Raw genomic sequence first — 17,823 nt, 5'->3', positions numbered from 1 at the left:
CAGGTCCCGTAGTGAGCATCCCGCGTGACGATCCCGGATCTTGCGGCGCATCTCTACGGCCGTCGACATCGCCGGTTGTTCGACTACTTCCTCTACAGCCGAGGGTGAGCTGAATTGCCGACTCCCCCTTCGCATTTTTTATGTCATTAGATTTAATTTATCCGTCAAGTCGCGTAACCTAAGTGTCAATTCCCGTCCGCAAGCGTTACGCGGATAAATATGCATTAGTGGTCAGCATATTTTGAACCGTAACGCTTGTGGCATTTACGGGACAGTCGCCGGACCCGTAGTTGGGTACGTTTTCCATGTTCTGCTCGGGTGCGAGACAGGATTTCGTCAGCGCCTCCCTGTTGTTCTCCGGATGCACATCCTCTCGGCTTTTTGCCGAGACGTGTATCGGGAGAGCAGCGGGGAAGTGCTGCCGAAATTCTGTCTCGCACCCGAGCAGAACGTGGAGAACGTACCCAACTACGGGTCCGGGGGCTGCTAGGAGCCCACCTAGTAGAGATGTAGGTTGATGCACGCGTTTTCGCCGGTAGAAAAATAAAAATATGATGCATTCAATTTCATGCTACTATTTGTTGTTTGTCACGCAATAAAGCAGGATGGCTGATAATGAGTGGATGTACGGTGGCCGTGTTAGTTCGACTCAAGTGACGGATGAATGGAAATGGAAGACCGATTTGTTAGTGAAGGAGTTAGCTCGTGGTTCGAAGGGGATTGTTCGTCCCCGTTGCCCTTGCAATGTCTGCAGGAGGCGTCATCCTAAGGATATTCTAGAGATGACTAAACACCTTTGGTGGAATGGGTATATGCGTGACTACGACCCGCCGGTCGACTTTTCTCGGCACGAACGTGATAGAGGTGAGGTGATGCGGCAGCGGATCGATGGCAATGAGAACGATGGCATCTTAAACTTGCTAGATGATCTTCGGGATGCCGACATGCCGAGTTACCATGGGACGAACAGTCTGAACCGGAGGAACCGCCTGAACCGGAGGGACCGCCACAACCGGAGGAACTTCCAGAGGAGGAACCTGAGCCAACCGCGAGGGCCTTCATTGATATGATGGCCTCAGCTAGGAGGCCTCTATACCCGGGTGCAAAAATGTCTCAACTTGATGGCATCACGCAGTTGCTAGCCGACAAGTGCATGTTTGAGAGTACTCGAGCATCCTTTGAAAAGACTCTGAGCACAGTAGGTAACATGTTGCACGAAGGTCATTGCTTGCCCAAGACCATGTACGAAACGAAGAAAATCTTGAAAGCATTGAAAATGGATTATGTAACATATGATGTCTGTCCAAAACTTTGCCTTTTGTTTTGGAAAGACTATGCGGATGACAAGTACTGTGCCAAGTGTGGTCACTCTAGGTATCATGAGGTAGATGTAGGCAATGGTCAGAAGAGGCAGACAAAAGTAGCCATAAAGATTCTTCGTTATCTCCCATTCATCAAAAGAATCCAGCGGCTTTACATGTTCGAGGAGACGCCAAGCGAGATGACATGGCATAAGACCGGGATAAGATTGCAAGACGAGAAGAAACGGGTACCCATGGTACATCCATCTCGATGGTCAATCATGGAAGCGCTTCGATCAAAAGCACCCAAATGAGGCAAGTGAGGCTCGGAATGTTAGAATTGCGATAGCAACCGATGGATTCAACCCATATGGTATGTCGATTGCCGCGTACAGCTGCTGGCCCGTGTTTGTTATTCCGCTCAATCTCCCTCCCGGAGTCGTAATGCAAAGGAAGAACATATTCTTGTCGATGATCCTTCCAGGGCCTGAATATCCAGGGAAGAAATTGAGTGTCTTAATGCAACCACTTGTGGATGATTTGCACCACTCGTGGCATCACGGTACATTGACATACGACCGAGCATCAAAGAGAAACTTCATCATGAAAGTTTGGTTCCACTATTCGATGCATGACCTACCCGGGTACGCCCTATTCTCGTGGGCATAGTACAGCTGGTAAGTTTCCATGCCCGGTGTGCAGCACGAACTAGAATTCAGGCACCTAAAAGCTGGACACAAATATGTTGCCTTTGACAAACACCGCAAGTTCCTCGATCCAGGGCATCGGTTCAGATCTCGACAAGAAAAACTTCACGAAAGGCGTAGTTGTGCTTGAACATAAAGAAATACCAAAGTTCAATGGTGCAAGCTGTTGATGCTTTGAGCTACGTGCTCTCCAGCCTAGTAAGGAACCCGGCCACCAATTTGAGGGATATGGTAAAACGCACAACCGGACTCACATAGCAGGCATAACAGAGCTCGAGTATTACAAGGACCTTGAACTTCCCCATAATATCGATATGATGCACACCGAAAAGAATTGTGGGGAGGCATTCCGGAACACCTGCGGCAACATACCAGGCAAGTCAAGGGATAATGTTTCAGCTAGAGTCGATATTGAGGAGATATGTGACAGGGTGGCTCTACACATGCAGCCTCCTGAGGGCAATCGAAAAGGTTGGTTAAAGCCGCATGCCAAGTACTGTCTTGATAGCGCCGACAAGAAGGAGGCATTTACGTGGCTCAAATATGACGTGATGTTCCCTGATGGTTATTGTTCGAATATGAGTAAGGGAGTCAATCTTGCTACGGAAAAATAAACGGGCTCAAGAGTCACGACTATCATATATGGATTGAGCGGCTGATGCCGGTGATGCTTCGAGGGTATCTCCCCGATCATGTCCGGCGAGTGCTTGCGGAGGTGAGCCATTTTTTCCGCACGGTCTGTGCTAAGCGGATATGTACCGAGGTGATTGAGAAGCTGCAGCAGCAAGTGCCGGACATGCTATGCAAGTTAGAGATGATATTCCCCTGTGCTTCTTCACTCCGATGTTACATCTCATCGTGCATCTCGCCAACGAGGCACTCTTGGGGGACCGGTGCGATATCGTTGGCAGTTTTGTATTGAGAGGGAGTTCAAATATATTCGGTACAAATGTGGAAACAAAAATAAGATTGAAGCATGCATAGCTGAGGCAACTCTCCTCCATGAGATGGCAGACGCCACGACAATGTACTATGCCAATGATGTGCCCACTAAGCATAACCCGGTCGCTCGGTACAATTCCGATGAGCCCAACCGTGACCCAAAGCTCTTGCTCTTCAAATATCCCGGTGGCAAGGCCGGTGCCTCAAAAGTGGAGAACATTTCGCCAGAAGAGAAGGATTGCATAATGCTTTACGTGCTTATGAACATGGAGGAAGTGGTCGATTTCATGAGGTAAAATGACGAACCAATTACTTTGCAACCAGTAACTTGGTTTTGGTCTAATACGTATTTTCTCCTGTCAGCCAATTCCATGATGAAATGTGGTCGGAAGAAATGGTCCCACTCCCACGCGGTGGTACACTCTTACGAAAGAGGGTGCCCCGCCCTTAAATAAAAGCTTCGTGAACTGGTTCCATGAAAAAGTAATTTCTCAAATGTTCCTCTTACTTTGCAATCCGTGACTTGTCTTATTACACGTAACTAATGCACAAAATAATCTGAACTGAACTTGTAGGGAGCTGATCCCAACGTTGAGATGACAGATGAGTTGAGATGCGTTTCCTGTGGTTTTAACCGTAGAGTCCATACGCATGAGAAGTATGATGTAAATGGGTATCGCTTCCATACGGAGTTTCACCGGAAGAACCGGCCTAATGCAAAAACAATAAATATCGGGGTCTACACCGCGGAGCCGATGATCTTGATTACTATGGAAGGTTACAAAAGGTATACGAGTTGACGTTCAACAACGCAAACATAGAACTCAAGCTCTTTGTGTTCAAATGCCATTGGTTTGACCCACACGGTGGAATGAGAAGCACCCCTTCCATTGGTTTAGTTGAAGTTAGGCCTACAACCACCTACAGCGGATCCGACGTCTATGTTGTGGCTCACCAAACCAAGCAAGTTTATTATTTGTCCTACCCATGTCGAATGAGGAACTCATGGGCTGGGAAGTCGTGTTCCGTGTATCGCCACATGGTAAGCTACCCATCCTCCGAGGACGATTACAACAACATTGACCCGGTAACATATGAGGGAATTTTCTATCAAGAGGAAGAGCAGTTCGGGGCTCTTCAAATAGACATAGGTCTTCAGGATCTCCACAACGATGTACAAATGCGTGGTGAGACCGTGGTGGACCTGAAGGACATAGCTATGCTCACCAAGCGCCATGCGAGCAAAGACAACATTGTCGAGACTCAACCGGAACCCAATGCCGACCATGAATACTCATATGATACTGATTTTGATAGTGAGGCTGAGAACCCAATGCCTAGAGATGAGAGTGGTGATGAATGGTGAGGGTCTTTTATGCTTAGTACCTACATTATCATTATGCTTAATACATACATTTGTCATTATGCTTAGTACCTACATTATCATTATGCTTAATACATACATTTGTCATTATGCTTAGTACCTACATTATCATTATGCTTAATACATACATTTGTCATTATGCTTAATACCTACATTTTTCATTATGCTTAGTACCTATATTTGTCATTATGCTTATTAATTTTCAACATGCTTATTAATTATTTTCTCTTTTTCTTATGCGGGTAATTGCCCAATATGAGCGGACGGAAGGCATCATCGAGCTCCTTGCTTGATCAGATGCATCAGCGGAAGCCAGGGCCGGGTGCTTCCAGACGGAGTGCAAGACCCATTATTCCCACCCGGCGTTACGAAGACGCAGACGGAGGACGGGGAGGACGAGGGGGAGGACGAGCTGGAGGACGAGGGGGAGGACGAGCTGGAGGACGAGGGGGAGGACGAGCTGGAGGACGAGGGGGGAATGCACAGCTCCTTCTAGCTGACATTCCCTCGCTTCGGCTCGGTGGCTTCACGGTCGGCGGACGAGGAGGAGGACACTAGGGAGGAGGAGGAGGACACTAGGGAGGAGGAGGAGGAGTCTAGGGACGAGGAGGCTTCGACGGAGATGGCTCCGAAGAAGTTGCGGATTCGTGGGGAAGCGCAGGTTCCCGATGAGAGTAAGGAACCTGCTACGGAGGATGAGAAGTGGCTCCTTGTCCCAGGAAAGATAGAGTAAGTAGTAAGGTGATTTCATTTTCGTTATGACACTTAGCATTTTCTAATGTTTGATAATTGTGCAGGAATTTCACATACACGGGGAAGAATGTCCGCGTGCCGTGGAGTCTGATTGGAGCTGCTATTAGTAAGTACAGGCCGGGGATGTACACTCCGGTCCTTGGGGGCTAGTCCAAGCTAGCCTACACTTGTGAAGACTATGAGATAGCGCCTTACCCTGGCTTTGCTTCCGCCGCCGACGCCGTGATCAAGAAGTTTTGGGTACGTAATGCATACTCTTTGGGTTTCGTTCATATGTAGTTGATAACCCCACCGTGATAACTCATGCCTCTCACACTTTCTGTTATGCTTGATTGCAGCGCAATTATAGGGTGGCGACTGAGCATAAGGATAGGGCGGACGTGGTGCTCCGTAACATGTGTCGGAAGTTGACACGGCAGCAGTGGTACAACCAGAGGATCACGTGCATCGGCCACTTCTATGCCGAGCAGGGCGTAAGGTACACAAAGCCTGAGATTGTGCAGGACTCGCCCGGCTCTGACGATAGATGACTTCATGTCGGTAAGTAATTGTCAATGCGATTCTATGTACCGCGGCTAACTTGCAACTATATTGTTTGTTCTTCAAATGAGTTTTGATTTTGCAGGTTGTACCACATTGGGCTGATAATAATAAGAGGGCCGCCTTCATGGAGTTGGTCAAGAATTGGGTCGGCGAAAACCCCGATTTCAAGGCCGTGAGCGACCGGAACAAGGCCAACCGTGGTTCTCAGGGAACACACACTGCGGGGAGCAGCGGCACCGATCGCTATCGGGAGCGCTCGGTACATATAAAAATGGAACAAGCTGCATTTTTTTGATTTTCGATGATATGCATAACATTTGTTTTGTGATGCAGGGGAAGAAGCTCGGGAGGGAACTTGGTGAGATGGAAGCGTGGACGCACATGAAGCTGGTGACGCCCGGTCCGAACGAGCCTCGGCCCGCGCCTGAGATGTACTACGGCAAGGCCAAAGAGAACAAGGAAAGATACTGCGAGGAGTACGCCAAGCTCCATCCAGAGGTGGAGGACCCTATGACCGAGCCGGTCGACGAGGTGGCGATGATCTTTGGCGGGGTCCGGCCAGCCGCATGGACGTCCCGCTGCCTTCTTTGGGGTTTCAAGCCTCGAGAGGAACTTCACGCAGATCAAGGCTACCCTCCCTCCGGCAGCTACGCTACCTCCTCGCGGACTACATGCCGTTCTCGGGTAGAGGTTGATGTAAGTCATCCACACTTTCATCCTCTGTTTTGACTCTTGTTCCTGAATGGCTATGTTGATGAGACGCATTATTTCTGAAATTGTAGACTCAGCTCGAGGAGGCCTATGCAGTAGCTTACGAGGAGTATCTCGAGAAGGTTAAGGAGCATGACCTTGTGAAAGATGCCTATGTCCAGTGGACGAGCAACCAGATGGCGGTAAGTTTCAATCTCTATGGTTGCAAAACATCATAAGTCCCCATGTTTGAATCGAGCTATCTCTCCCGTTTCTTGCAGTTTCACTCGGTTCATGATGACCGGAGTGCGAGAGGAACCACTCCCGAGCCACCTCATCCGGGGCCGACGCGGTGTTCCCGTCCAAGGAGGAGTTCTATATCATGTACAAGCGTCGGCGTCGGTTGACCCGGTAAGTTGCTAACTTGGCTAAGTTGCTAACTTGGTGTGACATGGCTAAGTTGCTAACTCCCTCCAACATGTAGGGATTGGGAGAATCCGGGAACGACACTCCTTGTGGTACGCCGATGCACCCCGGTCGCCATTCTCCTGGTGCTTCGCCGAACCTCGGCATTTTTCTCGGTTCCGGTGGCTCTCGTCGTGGTTCTACCTCCCCGAGCACCGTCGAGATACAGCGGCCTCACTTCACCCACTCGGAGCTAGATCGTCCGTAGCTAGATCGTCACTCGGGTGGTTCACCACCATAGTTTCTACATTGTACTAGCACATGATGACACGCTCCATCTTTGTAGTGGATCCGGTGTATGTACCATGGTCTTGTATGCTATATTTGTGCTATTTGTGAGATTTGATGCTATATTTGTGAGATTTGGTGCTATACGGTGATATCTGTGTGCTATATGGTTATATATATGTTACGGCATATTCAATCCTATAATAAGTCCAATTTCTGCGATTTTCTGAGCAAACGAGGCCAAATTGGCAAAAATCAGAAAAATCGGGCCTGGCTGTGCCGACGGTGTCACCGTCGGCACAGCCCGTAGCTGTGCCAAATGGCAGGTCTGTGCCGACGGTGACACCGTCGCACAGCCAGGCCCAGTTTCGCGCGATTTTCCAGTTTGAACAGCCACCGTTTTGCCGCCATTCTGGGAAAAAAAAAAGAAAATTGTGCCGACGGTTACACCGTCGGCACAGCTGGGGACGTTGACGGCGCCGGCGTGACGGCTGGTTGGCTGTGCCGACGATGAGGCGGCCGACGGCCACCGTCCAGCCGTCGGCGTACGGCTGTGCCGACGGTGAAGTTCTGTGCCGACGGTGCACGCGCAGACCCCGACGCCTGCTGTGCCGACGGGGAGACGCCGACGGCCGACGGTGCGGGGCCGTCGGTGTAGCTGGTCGTCCCCGTAGTGAGTGCGCGTGTTCATTACACGCGTATATGTGTACACGTATAACACATCCGTTTGGTAGTGTATTTTGGACGCCAATAATAAGAAATATATTTCATGCATTACATGTATTTAATCCTGTTTATTTTTATCTCTCAAATATTTATTTGTAGTACAATCTTACCACATTAGCATGAAATTTAGTTGGACATTTTCATAGTTTTGTAGTGATTCTACTAATTAACTCAACTCTCGATCTTTTATTCGAACATCTCTTTTGCACACCATTGCCGGACAGTATTCTCCCAAATCCTTCATCTCACGGGCGCGGCGTGCCGCTCCGTATCTTCCTAGTATAAATTAGTACAAAAATGGATATGCTAATTTGAGAAGCAGTGGTTTACAAACGAATTGAATAAAAAATATAAAGTTACAGTACAAATTTTGTACTAAATGACTACAACCATCTACACACGTGTGATCCTATAAATCACATACAAAATCAAATATAGAACCAGCAGTTTTTTAAAAAGAAACACAAACAAATATATACACGCTCGTAGAGAACCAACAGCAATTATTTTTACGGAACCTGATAACAGTCCCATGACACCAGAGTTCTAGGGAAAATCCTCGTGAGTGTGGCCTTACTCCTTGCCTATTTGTGTGGTATTTCTTCGTAGCAAGCACGGGGACAGTGCCAGTAGAATATTTCGGCAGAGGGTACCACTTTACCCGAGCCAAACTGGATGTAGTGGTTACTGCAGACACCTGAGCAGCAGCGACGCAGCTGCCGCAATGAGCAAAGAACATGCCCAGACTTTGAGCATACCAGAAGCCCCATCTCTGCCAGCAGCTGTTACTTTGTGCCTCGGCCAGCTACTTAGCATGAACCCAAGGAAGCTGGTCAGAATCCCTGACACGCCATACGACACCAGGAATGTCGTACAGCAGCTGGAGAGCCCAGATTCATCCATGGAGATTGCCAAGTAGGTGAAAAAAACAGCTACCAGTACCAAAATTGCACCGAGGAAGACGAGCGACTTTTGGCGTGGCTTCATCTTGTCAACGCTGATAATGGAGCTGCTGCCTGGTTTACGGTCGACGTGAAGGCTGAACCAGAGAAGCACGGGGATGACCTCCGGCAAGCAGACAAGTACAACATCCTCGCCCAGCCACTCTGCGGCCACCGTGTGTGCCGTCACCAGCAGGAGGACAAGCAAGGACTTGTCGAGCATCTCGGACGCCGGTTCTATGCCCGGTAAGGTGGCGCCATCGGGCAGCTTCATCGTCATGCGTGTCAGGGCCGCCACCGTGGTGCTTAGGAATAGGAGGAACTGAGAGATTGCGAAGCCCTCGGCTACATGGTCTGGAAGCTGGTCCATCACAAATAGCGCCCCGAGCGTTACCATCACTATGATCTTAAGTTCCATAGTTTTCCTGTTGGTCTTCTCGGCGGTGTTAGATGATTCTGAAGTATCTTTACCACGACTGAACTTGATGTAGAGCGCTCGTATGAAAACGATGGCCATTAGGGGGAAGATGGCGAGCCAGAGGAAGCTCAAGTTGATGTCCAGTAATATCAGATAAGATAGTACCACAAGAATGGCGGTGTCAATGAAAATCCTGACGTGAGGACGGGATGTGACCCACGACTTCCACGACGCAAGCGCAGCCCGTGTTGGCAGCAGATTGGAAACGGACTCGGAAACGGACTCGTGCAGTGTCAGAATTATATAGAGGCAGCTCATGGCAGCCTCCATTGTGCCAGTTACCACCTCACTGATTTCTTTGTTGGTAAAACCATCACCATCACCATCTGATAGAAACACTTCGAAATTTTGGAAACTGCTGACCAGTGCGCACGCTGCTGCTATTAGGCATAACCACGTTCCGTCCGATCCCCCAAGCTTTTCTGAAATACGAATTGCAGGTGATCACACCATAAAAGTTATGAATGTACTTACTCCTTCCACAAATAAGTTTAATTTTAATTTTTGTGGTAAGTCAAACTTTTGTAAATTTGACAAACTTTGTAAAAAAGAGTATCAAAATATAGAACATCAAATCATTTAATTATTAAACTATATTTCATGAATGATTTTTTTGCGGGGGATATTTCATGAATGTTTATACATAATGAAACCTACAGTTATATGATAACCCATACAGAAATTTACGATCTGGCAGCCTTCAGTTAATACATGAGGTTTCTCGTTGGATTGAAAATATGGCCGGCCTTGAAGTTCTGTACACATCTCAATAAGAGTAATTTCCAAATAACAGACACAGGGAACAATTTATTCTCCACGCAATGTGCAGAATAGCGCAGCAATGTTGAGCTAAATATATTATACCCCTCCATCTGAAAAATAAAGGGAGTGTGTGCCATTTCAGGTATACCAACTTAAGGTTTAGAACAATTGGAAAGGAGAAACAATGGATGGTGACTACTACCTTTTATTCTCAAGATAGTTTTAGCGGGGAGTCTCTTAGATTGTAGTTCTGTTGATTTTTCGGGCATATCTACAACCAGGATGGCTAGCAGTTCTCTATAAGATTACATGATGTATAAGAATTTTATATTTATCATATTCCACTAGTTAATCTTTATGGACACCCTGATATGTAACTCTGAGCTATAAAACTTTGCAATACCCACCTCTACTAGCCCCGGGTATATCCGAGCTGTTTTCTACACAACGCTTCTAATAGCAGAGAGTATGGTGGAAAGGCGGGTTGGGCCCCACTCTAAGATTTGCCCATGCCCGTATGTCATATCTAGATAGGAAAAAAAGGCCCATCCCAAGTTAAGTCCGTCCCATCCTATCTAAATGGGCTGGATTAGCCACTGCGCTTCCGAGCTTTTTCTAGCTTTTCCTTCCGAGGTCTTGCTAGGTTTTCCATTATAGGTCTAGTACATACAAGAAATGTCCATCATGTTACCTATGAGTTGTCGCTTAGCCATTTTCTGTCGAGCTAATTTTCGTAAGGCTCTGTTACCGGCACCTTGGAGAAATATAGCTTGTTACTATCGTGTGCACTACTTCTTCTAGTAGAGACATGATATCTTTCCTTGTGCACCTTTAAGCCTTCTCCCTCTGACATCTTTGAGGCATTTGGATTTAATTGATATTTCTGGACAACTTGGTACGGACGGTTACTTAAGACACTTCTGCGGTAGCTAAGTTTTCTTGTCCAACTTCTCAATTTCCAATTTGTCCGGCACTTCCAGGAAGGAGCAGAACCACACCCCGGACAACATGGGCCATGGCTCAGGGTGTTGAACTGTGGTTACCTATATATTAGTGAAATTGATATTTGGCAGATCACTTTTTCCAATTGTAAAAATAAATTAGAAAATCGACGTGGGGTTTGGTTGGGTCTTGTCTACACCCATCGAGGTGTGTGCAGTTTAGACTCCAATGTCTTAATTTCTACCATTTTCTTTTAATAGCCCCCATGAAACTTGAGTGGATATAGCCCATTTTGAGAAAGTTCAACACCAATTTTTAGAGAGTAGAGGTAAACTTACCAATCAATTCCGAGCGGGGTGTTGGCGCTTGCATCTGAGAGTGCCCACCGCCATGTGATTCGCCTTTTCGGTGTTGTCGGTGTTGATAGCTCTTACCCATTGATTATTATCCACCTTGTGCGTAGAGATTTTCTGAGGCTGCAGATCGGTTGATGGATCAACTTAGTGTGGATACGTAGCCGATCTAATCTGCCACTGCAACACAACAATAGAAAACTCGTCATTGACCCCCCTGCAGTAGTCACATCGTGATCCATTTTAGATTATTGCATGATCCATGCATGTGTGGCTAGCTAGCTAAATTTCCTTGCCAGGCTAATTAACCATATATTATAGAAAGAAAAGTTCCAAACACATCCAAAGTCACAATTCAAAATTTAAGAATAAAGTCCTTGATACTAATTATATATAGGTCATGTGGTATATATATCGAGGGCGAAAACTCAATTTTCTTACCAAAATAATAAGAATTAATTGTTTTCATCTCTAAGAAACTGCTATGAATCTTATACTAAACTACTTAATCAAATGTGTATCCAAAATAAAGAACAAGAAATTTAATTTTGTCTTGTGAAAAAATGACAAACAATTTTAGTTACAACAAATATTCCATGTACTACTTATAACAAAATTTTCTTTTTTTGCTTACAAGTATGAAGTTTCTGAATTTTGGCAAATTTGAAAAATGTCTATATATATCTTTTGGAGAAATATGCTCTAGATAACAGACTTCTATATGAATATCTTTGCACTAACAGCTCAACCCATTGGAGCCTAATGAGCCTGGACCAGTTTGTCATGAGTACGAGGGAACCGTGTCCTCTAACGTTCAGAACTGAAAGTCAGGGGAATCAACGAAGCAAAGTCAGGCAATTGTAGCATAAGTACTCTATTATATATGTATTATAATTAATTGTTGTAGGTAATTGCTGTAGACATAAAAAAGTTTAAATGAAATTTTATTACATCATAATTTTGCATATGTGTAATTATTCTAAATGCATAACCGAAATTTTTATTATGCAAATTAATTTAAATCATTTTGGTCTTGATCATAAGGTTTAGAAGAAATTAAGTTAGTGTACTGTAGCTTCTCTAACTTTGCTTCTCAATGCTAGAGAATCTAGTTCAGAGTACGAATACACCGGCGGGTGGCCGGCCATCTTTGATAAGTCACAAAGGGCTCGCAATGAAATCATGTCTTAAACAACTCTCAAAAAGAGCCATCGGTACCATGCACCAACATATGATCTAAGGCTTTGTTGAAGATACACATTCACAAAGCTCCTGCACAAGAAAATATGTAAAGTAAAAAATCTTGAGAAAACCTCGAGTCCCTGGGTGTGCATGCGCCCCATACTCTCTGCATCATACACTATCGTCCTCCATAGGACCACCTTGGCACCTTGCCTACCTAGTTCGCAGGCTCCCCAGCCGGTGCTGTGGCCGCTGCCTCATACGGAGAAGAGGGCTTTTTGAGACATCTTGCTTGAGACCCGTACGTCCGGATGTTTGTAGCAGTACATGGCCATCGTCATATGGACTACCTCTGGTCTGGTTTTTTTTTTTTTGGACAGAACTGCTTGCATATACGTCTGAGAAGAAAAGACTAGCGGTAACAAGTAGATAGCTAAATACTAGAATGGAATCAATGATGGAATAACAACACACAAGCAGCGCATAGTACGTACGTTTACCTACGTCAGCTCGGTGATCAGCATAAAACGTGTGGGTTGATCTGATCCCCAGTATAATGATCGGTTGTCCGAACTCATCCGCCTTGTGGTGGGTTGAGCGATGATGGCTTTCTCCTGAACGTAGAATGAGGAATTGGCGGATTAGGAGAGGAAGGAAGACGAAGCTAACAAGGTCCATTAATAACAACAGCGGCCCTGGCCCCATCCTACGTCGTCCCTGAGGAACGAATTGGGGCAGTTCTTCTTTCGTGAACACCAATTACCAGCCGCCAATATATCTGTGTATTTTACTACTAGATGAAGACGACCTTCTACCCGTAACATTTTCTCCTTAAATATTAGTATCACGCAATCTTGACTATTGTATAATCGGAGCCAGAATTTCACTCTGCGTGTGCATATACTATGGATCGGAGTCCCTGTTTCTCTGAAACATCTTAACATATGACTACATATTCAGACCAGGAGTCATGGCCCCAGTTTCTTCCTTAGCTGTCCACATGTCACCACCCTCTCGATCGTCAGCGCCTCAGCAACGACCAGATCACACGTTCGGTGTTGGCCTCTCGCTCTCCGGCGTTTGGCACTTGCTTCGTCGTTTCCTTGTCGAAGGTGTTTTCTTCAAGCACGCAAGTAGTTTTTGATGTAATTACCGAGGAGAAAAGAGAGATTTGGCATTTGTTTGGTCCTTTTTTTGTTAGTTGCGCTTGGCACTGGATGCTAACTAAGATGAAGTTTTGTAAACTTCAGGCCGGCTTTCTAGTAGTCGTGGATTGATGTTGAAAGTTTGGTTTTATTGATGAAGATAAACGAGCCAACGAGAGGAGTATCTAGCAGTCAGGTGCAAAACTCAAGAAAGAGGGGGTGTTGTGCGCGGTGCCAACTAATTGCAACATACTCCAACTTGGAAGTAGTACTTAATTACCATCCAGTGGGGTAAATTTGACGTAGCCACATACATATCTCACCGTGTTGGCCAACAAGAGGCGGGATCGAACTTGGATGTCGAACCTAGCAAGTTAGCTAACGATCGAGGTGGCCCCATCCTACGTCGTCCTAAAGAAATTGGAGAATCGCTTGTTTCATCCTCACCAGCCATGCTTATCTATGGAGTACACCTCTAATTAATTCTTAAGACGACGGCTACGTATACCATAGACAAATTCTTAAGAGATGTGACATTTTTTGGTCTGAGTGTTATCCCGTTTGTTTGGTGTGTTTAGAGTGGATGGTAGCTAGGGAGAAGTTTCCTAAACTGGACGGCTACCTATACCATAGACAAATTCTTGAGATGTGACATTTTTTGGTCTGAGTGTTATCCCGTTTGTTTGATTTTCATATGGTGTGTTTAGAGTGGAAGGTAGCTAGGGAGAAGTTTCCTAAACTGCTGGTCGGTTTTCAGTTTTGTCATTAGTGGTCCGAAGTGCTAAAACTTTTTTTTTTTCTGAGAAACTACCTGCACAATTCATTACTAGGGACGTCACCCGCAGGGTATGGGTATAGTACGGGCATGGATAGAGTCATCATATACATATACCCATCGTCAATCTTACCCATTATCCGTACCCATACCCGTTAATGATACAAGTTTTTTCCATACCCATCACCCGACAGGGTAAATGGGTACCCGCGGATAAAAATACCCGTACTTACAACGCATCAAATTGATAAATAAAAATGCTAGGAGGTGAAGAAATCCTAAATACGGGTCTAATACTCACTAACCTACAAGCGATTATGACATCAAAAAGCGTAAGGTTCAGCCCAGCAACGTGAAGGCATGATTAGGGAGAAAATTCACTTTTAGGTTGCTCGAAGAGGAGAAGAATAATCAGCCCTTTACAGATTCTCCGAGAGTTTGATATTGATATAAACCCTGGAGTCACCGTTGTGGGGAAAAGAAGTTTGTTACAACACTCTGCGCTTGGAGTCCCAACAAGTTGATACACATGGAGTTATTGCCATCACGGAGCAACGACGGAATGTAGGGCGAAGCCGCTAACGCGGTAGCCGAACTTGACGGTGCTGACATACGAGACTGAACGCGAGGCAGCTGCAGATGAGGAACACGATGAGTGCGATGCGGCTCCATATCTGGACTCCGCCCAAAGGAACCGCATCGGGTGGCCCACTCGGCCAGGAGAATTGTAAATCTCCTCCATGCAGATCGTGCCCACCGCTTCTGTTTGAAATTCCGAGATCGACGTCTGCGGAATAACATCATCCATCCCCGAGTCAACTGTCACCATTGGCTTCGCCGTCGCCGAAGAACCCTTGAACTTTGCATGGTCCTGGAACTGCCCCAGGATTGGAGGTGGAGTGAATCTCCTCAAAGGACAGGGGCCACGCCCTGATCACGCCCGTGCATGGCGAGCAAAGCGAACCCCGGCTGCCGTAGACGAAGCAGACCATGCAACTTTCACCGTCGCGACCACCAAGTTCTCAGCCACCTCCCTGCCCGGAGATGATGGCACCGGCGTCTCGCCTCGATCCAACCTACACGGAGCAGAATAGTTAGAATGCTTACTTGAGCTGGACGGTGTGCGCACCTCCAAAAACCGGGATGCCGGCTCTAGGAACCCTATTTCCATCCAAAAATCTTGTGCAAGCACCTCATCAGTGGTCCGCCCCTCCTAACCACCGTGGACCAACCAGTAGCTAGCTGCGGTTCATGAAGAAGCTCCATGGCGGATTCAAACGGGACTTGCGACGCGCAAGACTCGTTCGAAGATTCCTCCGCATCCTCCACCAGGACCGAAAACCGAGAGCCAGATGGGGAAGAGCACTCACCCTCCGCCGCGGTAGACTAGATAGGCAATCCTCCTGGCACGAGAGTAAGGTGGCAATGGTGGTCAGATCCGGCAATCACCCCACCCGTCGCCCCTGCGGTTCTCCAATGGTCTCCAACATCATCAAACCCAACACCCAGCTCTCCAGCATAGGTTGTCTCTTCCCGTACTGTGGAGGTGTTGTCTTTCGCAAGTTAAGTTGGGTTATGTTTTTTCGATATGGGAGCCTTGACCTGGCCTAAGTTGGGTTATGTGAAGAGTGATCTGACAAAGCATATAAACCCCAAGCTTCTCCATGCGAATGATGTTCATAAGATGAACCAGTTGAGAATCTTAAATTCTAAGTACCACTATAATCTCTATAAATTTCACTAACTCATTGGTGCGTTCATGGAATCAATATGAAGAGACTTAGGGAGATGCAAGGTTAAGGGCAAGATTCTTCACACTCCTATTTGTAAATCTCGATTCAGATGATCGAGCACTCAATGGAATGTTGAGTGGATTGGTCCGTATGTGTGTGTTTATAATCATAATCACTGTGAGATTTTTTATGAGGCAATCCATGCAACATAATTTTTTCCACTGGCTTTTTCGAAGTCCTTGAGATATTATCAATGTGGATGTCAGTTCAAGGTTTTTTTCGCGAATGATGCCTGCCGGATTTGAACCGACATGCATACCCCGTAAAAAGGTGTGAGGTGAGGATAAACTAGATGATTCCCCGCGACGTTACTGCGGGAACACGTAGATAAAATTAGAAATAAAACTACATTACTAATAGCCAGCCTTAATTGTTCTATCTAAGTGATGATAAGTTAAAAGATAATTATTTGGTTGAAAGATGATATGAAATAGAGTTCGATAATTAGAATACGCACCGTTGATGGCTCATGAAGATAAGTGACCTGCATATCAAAATTTGGTTTGAATATTAGAAAATTAGGGCATTTAGTTAACGAAGGTTGCATAAACATTATGATCAACCTGCAGGCAAAAGAAACCTCCATGGATGAAGTTTGCGGACACAATTTTTCAGATCTACTCGCCCTGCAAGTGAGTGAGTCCTGGTCGTAGCTCATCCATGTCACCCAGAATCACCATATTCCCAAATGTTAACGCAGTAGTAACATAATTAACTCAAATGCTCAATACCTATTTTATTGGGAAAAATTAAACACATAGAATTAGAACATATCTACAGTACATTGACTTGATTTATTAGACTGCAACTTATTGACTCACTCGCCATGATCCATTGGACGACGACCTAGCAATCAATCAGCTCTTGACTCACGGGGTCAATGTGGAATTGGGTGTTGAAAAGCTATTGAAGAAGTTGATATGTGCGTACCATTTTGATTCAGAGTTTTATGGCAGGGCATTGCTCCATGTACACACCAAGAAAATATCAACTTATGAGCAAGAAGGTCTTCATCCATTCTTCAATCACCTTTGGCACAAAGCTGCAGAGGGCATCTGACACGTGACGGATATAATACGCCGTCAAAGGGAAGAGGGGAATATGAAGCGTATGATTAATGGATGCAGAAGAGAACGGAGAGGAAGGCAAGTTACTTGCTTAAGTTGTCACAGGAGGGATGGTCCGTCTCCTCGTATGCCTGCAGCAGGTCAAGAGGTTGAGTTGACACCGGCGTGATTTTTTTCTGATAGTCAGAACAAAGCAGCTTCACTTTTTTAGATGACAGTTTCATTTCTTAAGTGTGAGATCAACTTGAGAGCCTGCATAGATAGCTCCATTTCCATTCTTACTTTTGCCTAGAGAAGGTGAAGAGATATGATGAAGTGTTTCTTTCCCTTTATATCTGTTAGGTGCGTGAAATGCATGTAGTTAAAACTTAATAATGGTAATGATGTAGGAGAGGAAGAGTTCAATGAAGGAAGATGAGGGATCAAAAGGAATGTTTTGAAGAAAAAATAATAAATTAATATTACCTTTTACAAGATGCATGTGCGACGACCGTGCCGATTTGGCACGCTTGGCTTAGGCTAGACAGAAGACCAATTGGTAGAGACATAATTGTAGTCGGCTGTTCTTTTTGCACTCTGGTGTATGGTTTACTGACATTTTTCTCTTTATTGCTATGGAATACTTGATGGAGTTAGTGGGTTGATG

At 45.8% G+C, this 17,823-nt stretch overlaps 1 protein-coding gene across 5 annotated transcripts; it reads right to left on the bottom strand.

The window, feature by feature from the left end:
* Positions 1–8,025: 8,025 nt before the first annotated feature.
* LOC127291750 (uncharacterized) lies at positions 8,026–13,127 on the bottom strand. 5 transcript variants are annotated; one of them, XM_051321064.2, is made up of 4 exons: positions 12,892–13,127; positions 12,529–12,795; positions 11,201–11,395; positions 8,026–9,580 (listed from the first exon to the last, which is right to left on the bottom strand). In XM_051321064.2, exons 3-4 carry the CDS (start codon positions 11,298–11,300, stop codon positions 8,424–8,426), a joined length of 1,257 nt encoding a protein of 418 aa, XP_051177024.1. In that variant the 5' UTR covers positions 11,301–11,395; positions 12,529–12,795; positions 12,892–13,127; the 3' UTR covers positions 8,026–8,423. The 5 variants fall into 5 exon arrangements, with proteins under 5 accessions (XP_051177024.1, XP_051177025.1, XP_071674557.1 ...); XM_051321065.2 differs by having other exon boundaries at positions 12,615–12,795; XM_071818456.1 differs by having other exon boundaries at positions 12,898–13,127.
* Between the last annotated feature and the right edge of the window lie 4,696 nt (positions 13,128–17,823).

Source organism: Lolium perenne, chromosome 4 (assembly GCF_019359855.2).
Source record: "Lolium perenne isolate Kyuss_39 chromosome 4, Kyuss_2.0, whole genome shotgun sequence".
Lineage (NCBI taxonomy): Eukaryota > Viridiplantae > Streptophyta > Magnoliopsida > Poales > Poaceae > Lolium > Lolium perenne.
This window is presented reverse-complemented; position numbering and strand designations above follow the sequence as displayed.